This window comes from Populus nigra, chromosome 5 (assembly GCF_951802175.1).
Source record: "Populus nigra chromosome 5, ddPopNigr1.1, whole genome shotgun sequence".
NCBI lineage: Eukaryota > Viridiplantae > Streptophyta > Magnoliopsida > Malpighiales > Salicaceae > Populus > Populus nigra.
The window spans coordinates 7,134,997-7,147,701 of record NC_084856.1 but is presented as its reverse complement, the minus strand read 5'-3'; the positions used below and the strand labels follow the sequence as shown (position 1 = coordinate 7,147,701).

At 30.6% G+C, this 12,705-nt stretch overlaps 2 protein-coding genes across 2 annotated transcripts; both read left to right on the top strand.

The window, feature by feature from the left end:
* Positions 1-285: 285 nt before the first annotated feature.
* Positions 286-1,738, top strand: LOC133693280 (uncharacterized). The gene is made up of 4 exons (XM_062114467.1): positions 286-619; positions 723-917; positions 1,029-1,104; positions 1,372-1,738. The coding sequence occupies exons 1-3, from the start codon at positions 335-337 to the stop codon at positions 1,086-1,088; spliced, it is 540 nt and encodes a 179-aa protein (XP_061970451.1). The 5' UTR covers positions 286-334; the 3' UTR covers positions 1,089-1,104; positions 1,372-1,738.
* Positions 1,739-7,147: 5,409 nt separating this feature from the next.
* On the top strand, positions 7,148-8,673 carry LOC133693976 (small ribosomal subunit protein uS13c-like). The gene is made up of 3 exons (XM_062115372.1): positions 7,148-7,409; positions 7,924-8,148; positions 8,230-8,673. Exons 1-3 carry the CDS (start codon positions 7,296-7,298, stop codon positions 8,395-8,397), a joined length of 507 nt encoding a protein of 168 aa, XP_061971356.1. The 5' UTR covers positions 7,148-7,295; the 3' UTR covers positions 8,398-8,673.
* The last annotated feature ends 4,032 nt before the right edge of the window (positions 8,674-12,705 follow it).

Here is a 12,705-nt window from a genome sequence, read left to right as displayed (position 1 = left end):
ATTAAAATAATATTTTTTTAATTTTTTATATTTTTTACATAGTACCTTAAAACTATTAAAATAACATCTAAAAAATATCAATAAAAAATTTGTGAAGAGGAGGGTTCATAATGATGTTATCAAATTCCACATAAGAAGTCAATTGGTTCGTGTTCCATATTCTAAAACAGTATTGGGCCTAGGCGAGGTTTGGATGTTTTAATCGAGTTGGGTCGGCAAATTTCATGAATAACTGTTACAATATCCAAAAATAGCCATTACGCTCTTCATTTTTCACTGTTTTTTTTTTTTTCATTACAAGGAATTGATTTTGTTGCATCACAAGAACTTGTTCATGGATATACCTCCCAATAAAACCATGAGCAAAAAAGAGGCAGAGAAAGATCAAAAGGATAAGATTGTGAAAGCAAGGGCCAACACCAACAGAGTAATCATCAGCATCTACTCTGAATCTCCGAGAAAACGTTTACAGCAAAAACATAATCCTGCCACCAAGAAAACCATGGGAACTCGTGGCTATGATCGCCGGGCTCAGCTTCTATCCTATGCCAGCGAGCTAAGATGCGCTGGTTCCGAGCCCATGGAGTGGTCCAGACGGAACTCTAGGCCGAGGTCAAAGGTAACTCCAATCTTTCCCTTTTCATGTCCTCCGAGAAGTAACTGCATTGTAAACGCCCAGTGGCATTACCAAACTCTGAAAAAAAATAGGGATGCATGAACAGAAATGGAAATGGTCAAGTGGACCAGCTAGGATTCGGGAATCATTTCTTAGAATGTTTCAGCAAAAAGAACGGCAATGGGTGTACGAGCGAATTGTAACAGAAGAAAATGGTGAAGCAGACCGGATGTCGGGGTCGCAACGCATTAATAGCAGGAACCAAACGGGAGTCTCCGATAGCAGAAACCCCAGTTTTTGTGTAAATCTCATCAATCATTTCAGTTATAATCTTTTCTATCTATACACTGCAGCTAAATAACACAAATTTTTATCTTCTATTTGGCAAAATCTCCAATTTCTTCTTTTGCAGAAGAAATTGACGTGTATGATCATGGAATTAAAATGTGGATTGCTGTGCAACAAGGGGTAAGAGCACAAAAAGCAAGGTGGATATTATTTCTTCTCCAGGTTATTTATTTTTATTTAAAAAATAAAAAAATATATTATTTTAATATATTTTCAAATAAAAAAATAATTTAAAAAACAATCCCAGCAATATTCTGAATCATCTACCCCTTTATCATCGTTCAAATAATTTTACCGTATTTCAAAAGTTAGGAATATTTTTTTTATTAAATGACTTGTTATCATGTAATTGGTATTTTATTAATTATTTATATTTCATGACTTGAAATTCTTTTTTCTTGTAATAGATACCATGCTATTTAATAAGCAAGACTTGGTAAACAAAAACCAATGCGTCTATCGTTGTTTATGCTAGTTTTATTTGTACATGATTAGTGGGCATCGCAACAAGTGCCCGTTAGTAAATAGTAGCTGAAGTGGTATGCACGTGCTGACAAGGAGGAACCGGATGGAAGTGAGGGCATGACAACTCCGTAGATTGCAATATATTATTGGCTGTACACCTCATAAGAATGAAGTGCCGCCCCATGTTTTTGTCCTCAATGAAACATATTCATTGATTCAATTTTATTTCAAAAGTTATGAATGATGTTCATTGCAATCCCTAATTTTATTCAATATCTTGCATTTTGATCCTTGATTATCAAGGAATAATTGAGGAGAGAGGGAAGGAAGGAGACATAAAGCATTGATGTGGTTAGAAACACTATGGTTAAAGGTATTAAATAAAAAAAACTAATTATTAATTATAAAGCTATTTTAAGTGGTAGTTGCGGGTAAAAAACAATTCAATAACTAAGATGTTGAATTCCATCTAAATTCTAATTTGATGATTTGATTTGATGTGATTTGAGTTTTAAAGTTTCTTAGATAGATTAAAATATAAAGAAGAAAGAAGAAAGTAAGTGAGATAAATGTGGAAAATATAAAGAAACAACCTATTTTTGTATGCAAGAGAGGGTGCGATACGATCCGGGCAACAAAAAAACAATCAGATTCTTACGTAAAATGCGCAACTGTTCAATTTTACGACAACAATCATAATTCTCAATCCGATAGTTGGATCGGGCGAAAATTTTACGTGGAGTCTCCTGACATGTCATCCTACCTTGGGTTAAAATTTCAGGTCAATCAGAGTTCGGGAAGGCACCGCAATACTGGTCAACAGAGGCTGTATGAATTTTGTTATTTACTTCATTTTGACTTGTGAACTTTCTATTTGGCTAGGATTCTTTTTGTAAAAGGAAGTGACAGCTTGTTTCGGGAATTTTTTAGTTTTACAAAGATCTTTAATGGACTGTAATATAATTTCAAAGTGTGGCAAGGATTCATAAATGTTTAAGAATTCTTTTCTTACAAGGATTCCTTATTCATCCTAGCTACAACAAGGAAACAAGACTTCATAATTAATTCTACCTTTAAATCAGATTTTCTACTTTATTTGGGACTTCTTAAGGGTGACAAATTTGATTCTAGCATATTTAGGATGGTAATTTTAGGATTTTTATTATTTTTATTATTTTCTTCTTAGTCTTTGGGTTATTATTACTTATTTAGGTCAATTGTAAGGGGGCATCATATATGTCCACCTAAGGGGGGTCCATTAAGGTTTATTTAAATCTAGAATTAGTATAAATAAAGGCATAACCAGACATGTAAGTCAGACAATTCACATTAATAAAACTTCTTATTTGTCGTACTTTGTATGTGTGTGTGTGTGTGTATTGGTGAGATAATCTCCCTTCTATAGTTCTCTAAAGAACTGAAAATGACTTATCGAAGAACAATTGACTTCGTGGCGTCATTCTTATACTTCTCGTTTGCGAATCAATATTTGTTGAATGAGGGTTTTTCATTTCCAATAGTGCTAGTGCCTAGGTATAAGTTATATTTGTGTCACACTCCTATCAAACCTGATTTACTTGGCTTTCCAGGAATTGGTGTCTTTACGTGTGGGTTGCGTGATCACGAGGTTCGCAAACAGGGTGAGATTAAATATGTTTTTTATGCTAACAAGTCGATGACTGTACTTGTGTATAAAAAGGCTTATTTTAATGTTAACGATCTTGATTCTTATGTTTATAGTGTGGCTGTAAAGATATTCCAAGTGGATTACCACCAATTAGAGGAATTGAACATCAAATAGACCTTGTACTCAAAACCACAATTCCAAACCAAACAACCTGCTAAAGTAATCCTGATGAAACAAAGAAACTTTAAAGGCAAGTGAAAAGTTTATGTCAAAGGGGTACATACAGAAAAGCATGAGTCCAAGTGTTGTTTCGGTTTTACTTGTACCTAAAAAGGATGAAACTTGAAGGATATGTGATGATTATCATTTTATTAGCAACATAATGGTAAAGTATAGACATCTTATCCTTGTGTTTGATGACATTTAGATGAGTTGCATGGATCTTGTGTATTTTTGAAAATTGATTTGAAAAGTAAATGTCATCAAAATAGGATGAAATAATGTGATGAATGGAAAATCATGTTTTAAGACTAAATATGATTTATATGAGTGGTTAATCATACCTTTTGGACTTACAAACGCATCTAGTACATTTATACGATTGATGAATCATGTGTTGCATGTGTTTATAAGCAAATTCATAGTTGTGTGCTTTGATGATATCATAATTTATAGCAAGAACTTGATTGATCATGTTGAAACATTTATGCAATGTACTTGATGTGTTATGCTGAAAACAATTGCATGCTAATCTTAGGAAATGTACTTTTTTTATGAAAAACATTGTGTTTCTCAATTATGTTGTAAGTGTACAGGGTATTGAAATTGATAAGGAGAAAGATAAGGTTATCCGAGAATAGCTTACACCTAAATCAATCACTAAGGTAAGAAGCTTTCATAGCCTGGCTAGTTTTTATAAGTGTTTCGTTAAGGATTTTAGTACATTAGTTGTGTCTTTAACTGAAATTATAAAAAGGTCTATTAGATTTAAATAGAGAATTAAATAGGATAATGCATTTAATTTGTTAAAAGAAAAATTATGTTTTACATCTGGTTTATCTTTACCTGACTTTACAAAAGCTTTGAGAGTAAATGAATACATAAGGAATAAGTATTGGAGTTGTTTTAATGGATGATAGAAAGACATTGCCTACTTTAGCATAAAACTCAATGGTGCAACCTTGAACTACCCAATATATGATAAAAAACTTTATGTGCTGATTAGGACTTTAGAGACGTAGCAATATTATTTATGGCTAAGGAATTCATGATTCATTTGAATCATGAATCATTGAAGCATTTGAAATAGTAAGGTAAACTAAATCAGAGACATGTCAAATAGGTGTAATTTATTGAAACCTTCATACATAATCAAATACAAGTAAGGAGAGGAAAACATTGTGGTTAACACGCTATTATGAATGTATATTCTTCTATCTACTTTGAATACAAAAATATTAGAATTTGAGTTTGTGAAGGAATTGTATATAAATGATAGTGGTTTTGCTAATGTATATCATACATGTGAGAATTCATCTTTTGGTAAATTCTATATACTTTATGGATAACTTTATAAAGAGAATAGACTATGTGTGCCTATAGTTTTATCTATGAATTGCTTATTCGTGAAGCACATAAAAAGTGGTTTAATAGGGGGTTTTTAGTGTAACTAAGACTTTGGGTGTGTTGTATGAGCTTTTTTATTAATCCAATATGAAAAAAGATTGTATATTGTATATGTGATAAATATATTACAAGTAGAAAAACCAAGTCTAAGGTCTAATCATATGGTTTGCATACTCTTTTGTTTGTACCTAAAAACCTTGGTAAATATTTCAATAGACTTTGTTTCAGGATTATCTATGTCAAAAGAGGGAATTACACCTTGAATTAGGAGAGACTAAACATGCTAAAACGACATTGTTTCGAGCATGTATGAGGAGTCGGCACGTATGCACACTATTACTTTCTTACTTTCTTCTCTTTTTATAAATGTTATGGAGCAATTTTGAGTACCAATTTCTCTCTCTTACACATCCATTAAATGCTAAGAGACACACCCTTATCTTTACCTTCACTTATACTTCATTTTCAGTCGAAGACTTGCTGCATTGCATTCTTGAAATTGCTGAAAACACATGTCAAAGTAGTCAAATCAAACATGTTGTACAAAGTATGCAACAATGGTGGATGGTCAAGATCGACCAAAGGATTTCAATGAATGAGATTGTTCCACCTAGAAAGGTTTTAAGACCTTCATTCCTTCTTATAAATTGAGGAGCATGGTGAGAAAGAAAGACAACGATTCTAGAGAGAGAAAAACCTAAATTTGAGAAAGATAAAGGAAAAATAAGGTTTGAGCTTAAACCAACTTGCCTAGAGGGTAGAATGAAATGATTAGAAAAAGAAAAGAAAGGAAAAAAAAGAAAAAAAGAGAAAACCAACCCCAAAACCATTAAAACCCGAATAAAGTAGAGAGTGAAAGGTCAATTTTTAGGTTTTAGCGGAAAAGAAGGGATAAAATAGGAATAAAAGGAAGGGAAAAAAAAGAAATGGAAGAAAAAACTAAAGAGAAAAAGGAAATCCTATTCTAGAGAGAAAAAACCACCAAAACCCTTTACCACCACTAACCAACCATCATTGTTGCCATCAGGGACCACCACAACACCTCCCTATAGGCTAGAACCACCTTTAAGGTGAGTCGCAAACTCTCTTCCCTCTTTTTCTTTATTTAAGGTTTATGACAAAATAATGCAAAATAATACTTTATATACTTTTTATTTTTAAAATGCATTAATATAAAGCTCAAGATGGTATTTTTAGGCTATAGTTAGGTTTCATCTAGTTATTATATTATATCTTTAATCACAAAAATATGAAAATGTATGACTAAATTGGTGTTTAGGGTTTCTTAAAAAATGCATGAATGAAAAAAAAATGGTGTGTTTTAGTTTCTTTATTTAGGTTAATTTTAGATATTAGATGTTTCATAAAATTATATAAATTGTGGCTAAATATGTGTTTTTTATATATCTAAAAAATGCATGGATAAACTTAAAGTCTGGTTTATTTTAGGCTTATTTGTGTTTTATTTAGGTTTTGGTATGCCTTTCATTTTTTTATATAAAAAAAGAGTTAAAAGTTTAAATTTGTGGTTTTGAAAACAAATGCATGAATAAATCTTTAATTTTCATTAGGGTTTAGTTATGTTATGTCCAAAGAATGCTAATATTTGATGTTCACCTTCCAAGAAAGCATGTTAGCCTTTTAATTGGTGATGCATACCATAAACATGATAAACATGACAACCTAGAGTTTTTGGTCTTATGATTGTTGTAATTATTTCCATTCTATATTCATACTATAAAAAAATTAGTTAAAATTCTATGCATTTTAGCCGAGCCTCTCACACGTTAAAAATATTTTTATATCTAATTGGTATTCATGCAAGTTTTGTTAATCATTTTTGTCATTAAATATTTTTATCTTGCTTAAGCATGTTCTTATTTCTAAAAAAAATAAAAGCAAAAAAAATAATTGTCATATTACATATATATTAGATTTTATAACTTATTTATAAAACTTATTGAGATTTAACACATATTAAAAAGGCTTTTGTAGGTTGACATTCTAAAATCCCTTCAAAATAAAATTTTTAAAAAATAAAAATCATATAAAATTTAAATATTTTATTATTCACTAATACATGTATTCTTGTTTGAAGTTTGCTTATCTTTCGCTTGTAAGTTTACTAAAAGCACTTAATTTAATTTAAGAAAATGGATTTTATTGTATGGTTTCATTTGAATAATTAAACACTATACTGTTTATTGTAATCAAGTTATTCTTGGAAAATCAAAGGTAATAATCTTTTATGCAGACGGTGGTTCGAAATGTCTTCAGCATTACCATGGAAAATTATTTTTGTATCGTTAACATTACGTGGGCCTAATTGCTCACATTATGTGGGCCTATGTTACTGAGGAAAATAACTTTTGCTTCGGGCCAGATCAACCTTGAATTGTGGGCCTGGAGACATGTTATCCAAAGTGGCCCTTGATGAAGACGAGGGCCAATGTTTCTTCTACCTAAGCGAGTACGCTTATCATTCATCGTTTACAGGATAAGCAATCCAGCGACGCCTGGAGCTCATTGCACTCTGTTTGGCCACCTGGAAACTCCAGCTCCAGGAAAACAGAAACTCATCTCACTAGCAGTGTTTGACAGACAGAAACGAAAATGGCGCAAACACTGGCAATGCCTGTGGTACCCTCTCTTTCTGCAATATGCAACGGACTCAAGAATACTTCTCTCTCCAGCTCCATCTCTCCCCCTGTCTCAAACCCTCCTAAGGTAGCACTCCCATTTTTGTTTTTATTGTAGTTTCAGGTTTTTATTTGGATTTTTTCTGGAGAAGTATGTGTGAAAGGGGAGTGATTAGTTTTAGTAGAGGACTCAGAAGTTTGACTTTCTTTTTTCTCGGTATGTTTTTTTATTCTTCAATTTTCTTCACTCAGTTGTTACAGGTGTGCCAATTAATTAGTCTCATATGAACTTGGGTGAGCTAAGTAATAGTTGTTCGTCCCTTTCTAATTGGAGGCATCAGGCATAGATTGGGCAGGTCATTTATATTGAAGAAATATAACTTCTATGTTGTAATTATGTAATTCAATACTTAATTTCTCTCGTTGCAGTAGTGATTAGCTTAATCTCATCTGGGTTTTTTTCCCTCCTTGCAATGTCCTGTATAATAAAAAAAATCGAAGAATTAAAAACAATTTTTCCCTTTATGTTTTGCTGAGGAATTAAATGTGAGCTATTGCCTGGTGATTTATGTGTTGCTTTATTTCTCTCCTGTTATGTTTAGGTTTGCAGCCTCAGCATACGATGTGCCCGTGTTGGAGGAGTGGAGATTCCTAATAGCAAGCGAGTCCAATACTCTCTTCAGTACATTCATGGAATTGGCCGCTCTATAGCTCGCCAAATCCTTTCTGATCTCACCATGGAAAACAAAATCACTAAGGACTTATCGGAGGATGAGCTCATTACTCTTCGTGATGAAGTTTCCAAGTACATGATCGAAGGAGATTTGGTAATCTTTTTTTCTTTCATGTGCCTGATCTTTGATACTTGAGTGCAGCTTTTATAAGTAATTTGAGCCCGCATGTTGCAGAGGCGGTTTAATGCCCTCAATATAAGGAGGTTGAAGGAGATTCAGTGCTATAGAGGGGTCAGGCATATTCAGGGTTTGCCATGCAGGGGGCAGCGCACGAAGAACAATTGCCGGACCTTGAAGGGGAAGAGAGTTTCTATTCCAGGAAAGAAGAAAGCTCCTCGCTAATCAAGTGGGTTCTGTTGATCTTATTTAGTATTTTGTAATTTGCTATTTGAATTTTGTTCGGATCAATCTGCACTACTGATGCACTTACCTGAGTCAATCAGATTGAGTTTCTGATCCATGCAAGTGGTTTTGGCATGATTCAAGAATTTCCACTCAATTTCGATGTTCTGAAGGGTATGGTACTTGTGCTTCATCATTCTTTTGACATTAAAATTAATTTTTGTATGCAATAATCCTGGGTGCTTGAAAATATACATGATTTGATCCTTCTGGAAATTGTGAGCATGTCTAAATATCTGTGAAACTTTGAAACTAATATACCATAAAGCTACGTGTAATGATGGCATGTCCATTTCCAGAACTTCGTAGCATTCTTGCACAGTTAGCTCCAACAATCCCTTCGTCTGTCGTCCACTGTTATGATGGATGATGTTCGAAATCACGGCTCAAGCCTTGTTATTTTCGTATACATTTTTACACTTGGTGATGGCCTTGCTCGGTTTTCCCAGGAAAGTATCTCCTTGCTGTTTACCTGTGCTCATTTAGTCACTAACACTTGGGCAAATAATTTCTTAAACCATTTGATTTTGATTTACCCACAGACCAAGAATCTCAATAGGGATAAAAACCGTTGAGAGTTTCTTATTCAACCATAAGAGTATATTCTCCTATCAATTTACATGCTAATCTCTTTTTTGAGAAATTTTTTAGTTCTTTTTTGAGCTGTTTAAAGGACCCAATAAGTTTAAGGGCATTTATGACTCTCTTTTTTGCGTTTTAAAAATGGTTTTTTTTTAAATTTATTTTCTTATTTTTTTAAAACTATTTTTTTTATGTTTTTGAATTGTTATGTTAAAAATAATTTTTTAAAAATAAAAAAAATTATTTTAATATATTTTTAAATAAAATATATTTTAAAATGGTATTACATTTTAAATATCTCCTTATAATTTTATTTTATTTAGGTAGGTTTGAATTAAGAGGAAAGAAAGTAAATCCTCTTACCTACCCATCAATTTCTTATAATTGACAACCATAGAAAACGTAAAAAAGTAGATAACATAACAAAATAGAAGTGGAAGAAGGCATTTTTCAACATAAAATACTATTAAATTAATCATGGTCAATATTATTACAAAATCATTAATTAGTTTTAATACTATATATATATTAATTGATTTGTTTTTATATACTATAGAGAATGGACAGTTGTCAAGCCCAATGATCTGGGTCTTGACCGTACATTCGCGTTCTTATATGGTTACTTTGAATATGTTTAGTATTGTGGTAACTGTTATAGTTGTGATTTAAAAAAAAATTATTTTATAAAAGGTATTTTTAATTGAGGTTGGTTTGAAAAAATAAATGTTTGGTTAAAATTGTGATTGAAATTGAGGTTGAAAAAAAGTAGTTTAATGTATTTAGTTAATAATACTTTTGAAATTGAGGTTATAAAATAATTTTAAAAAATATATATTAATATTGATAGTTTTTAATTTAAATATTGTAGATTTAACTTTTGTTATTACATCATGAAATAAATAATACTTTATATAAAATATTTTTTATTGTTCCATTAAAATATCTACAATTACATCACGTATGAAATACATCCGACAAGGACTATAATTTTTTTGGTTTTTTAAGCGCGCAATAACATCAGGAAAAATATAATCAAGAACGAAATTGGGATTGTGATCAAATTCTGCAAATGTTACTTTATCAAGCGATCTCTATCTAATTTATATAGTATCATTAAATAATTTTAAATACTAGTTTTTTGAATAAAAAACAATTAAAAAATTAAAAATTATTTTTATTTTACTAGGTTGGACCTGGTTCAATGTATTTTAAACTTTGAACCAAAACCAGTTTGGCCGGAACCGGTCCGACCAGAACTGTATGCATGTGTACACTGTTCATGCTAATTAATTAGTATGAACAGTATAACATACATACAGTGTACAATGTATGCAAGTTACACGTACAATGTATGCAAGTTACATTGTGCATGCTAATTAATTAGCATGCACAGTGCGTAAATATGTGTTTCCTATTGTTTATTGTTAAAACAAAAGCAGCCTCCTGCTGCTTTGTAATTATTGAATTTGCAATACAGTAAAAGATGATATCCATGAATAGTTAACGACATTTTTTTTTTATAACCAAACATATATTTGCTGTGTTTTATTTCAACCGCAGCCACAATCACGTAAACAAATAAACCCAAAAAATCTGTCTGATAAATTGCCTTGTTAGTTTGCTTTATACATGGTACAGACTATAGAGAATAAATATTATATCTTTGCTAAATTGTCATCTTAAGACCTTAGAAAGCACGACACACAATAAATAATCAACAAAATTGATGGGGTTACAAACATGAAACTTTAAATTTATAATTTTATTTTTAAAAAATAAAATCTGCCTTTTAAAGAGAAGAGGTATGGAGGTATACAATATCTTTAAATATACTAGAAAACTAACCAATTTTAAGTAATAAAATCAGATTCCTAAAGCATAAAGAAAAATAACATAACTAATCTAAAAAAAAATCAATGAAAAATAGCAAAACATGAAATATATGTAGCAAATGGGTTTTTTTTTTTACTCTTATAATTCTAGATAGAGAAAAAAAAAACTAAAATATCTCTTGGTGGCCAGGGTTTTTGGTGGAAGAAATGAGGCTAGAGACTATATGTGAGAGAGCTAAGGATATGTTTCTTGTGTGGTGGCTCCCTCTTCACTGCAATTTATTTATTTATTTAAAACCCACAAATTTTATGATCTTTTTGTAGTTCCTTGGTCTCTAAAGAAAACAAAATTTTTGTTTTGGCCTCATTTTTTTTATTTTATACTTTAGCACAATTGATTTTTGTCATTTTTTTTTAATTATTTGATCTCCAAGCAACTCCATTTTATTTTGATCATTCATTTTTATTATTTTGCACTTTAACCCCTTGATCATTTGCCCCTCTATTTTATTTTATTCTTAATTTTCTTATTTTTTATATTTTTATTTTTCTCAAAAAACAATGCTAACATTAATTTAATAAGAAAAGTGATTAAGAAATACAAAGGGATACGAATGTGTCGAAAATATATTTCTTTGAATTTGATTTTTTGGTTGAAATGCATCGAAAACATATTTTATTGATTTATTTATTTTAATTTTTTGGATTTTTTAAAAATATTTTGGAATTGAAGATCAAAAATTGGGTTATGACATTTCTTAGACAACATTCTATCATTAATTCAAAAGTAAGTTTCAATTATAAAAAAAAAAACTTTATAAGAATTATAACGCGGGTGTATTAAAAAACATAAGAATAATATAATGATCGTACATTGCCAGGGGAGTTCTTTGGAAGTGTCATTAAACTAAGCCTAACAAATTAATCTCGAAACCTTATAACTCGACTCCTTACCTAACCTATGTATCATATTAAGAGCTTGTTTAGCATTGTAACAACTTTTTTTTTCTTTTTAAAGTGTTTTTTTAATTTTTTTTACATGAAAAGGCATCAAATTAATACTTTTAAGTGTTTTCGATGGTTTTGATATGCTAATTTAAAAAATAAAAAAAAATCATATAAAAAAATTATTTTAATGCATTTTGAATTTGAAAAGCACTTTGTAAGGGGTCTCATTCAAATGGGTGGGTCAAAGGGCAACTTATGCAACTATTAAAAACCCTGGATGACTTAAGAAAATTAAAGATGACATATTTTTTCTTAAATACTAAGATGATAATATCTTGAATCCACTCGAATCAATCCGGGTTAACTTACTAAACACAAGACTCAAGTCATGAACTAGATTGCGTTTAATAACTTTGTCTTCTAAAACTATTTTTTATTTAATTATTTGATAATAAAAATAGACAATGGAATCAAAGCAAGTAGATAAAATTAAAACAAAAACAATAATAGTGGGTTGTAAAAAAAATGCTTGTTAATTTATAAAAAGACTGCTATAATTTTATTTAAGAATAAAGTAAAAATATTTAATAAATAATATCTAAAACACATTCTTAATTAAATTTTAAAATTTAATAAAATAATACATTTGGTATATTTTAAATCAATTAATTTGAAAGAAAGTAAATTAAAATCAAAGGAAAAATCCCAAAAATCAAAAACAAAAAAAAAAAGCTGAATAAAAAGGCTAGCCATGCATGCCTAGGGTGCCCCATCACGCCTAACCAATAAAAAAATAAGCCCAAGCATGAGGGGCTGCCAAATTAGGTCTGCATGCCAAGGATCTTTTATTTTTTAAAATTTGTCGGATAATGTGTTGTTTGACAAC

What these genes read in the sequence shown, in the direction of transcription:
- LOC133693976 (XM_062115372.1), top strand. Translation starts at nt 7,296, where the DNA reads ATGGCGCAAACACTGGCAATGCCTGTGGTACCCTCTCTTTCTGCAATA. An exon ending in CTGTCTCAAACCCTCCTAAG is followed by an intron (nt 7,410 to 7,923) that starts GTAGCACTCCCA and finishes TGTTATGTTTAG; the next exon opens with GTTTGCAGCCTCAGCATACG. An exon ending in ACATGATCGAAGGAGATTTG is followed by an intron (nt 8,149 to 8,229) that starts GTAATCTTTTTT and finishes CGCATGTTGCAG; the next exon opens with AGGCGGTTTAATGCCCTCAA.
- LOC133693280 (XM_062114467.1), top strand. Translation starts at nt 335, where the DNA reads ATGGATATACCTCCCAATAAAACCATGAGCAAAAAAGAGGCAGAGAAA. An exon ending in ACTCTAGGCCGAGGTCAAAG is followed by an intron (nt 620 to 722) that starts GTAACTCCAATC and finishes ATGCATGAACAG; the next exon opens with AAATGGAAATGGTCAAGTGG. An exon ending in GCAGAAACCCCAGTTTTTGT is followed by an intron (nt 918 to 1,028) that starts GTAAATCTCATC and finishes CTTCTTTTGCAG; the next exon opens with AAGAAATTGACGTGTATGAT.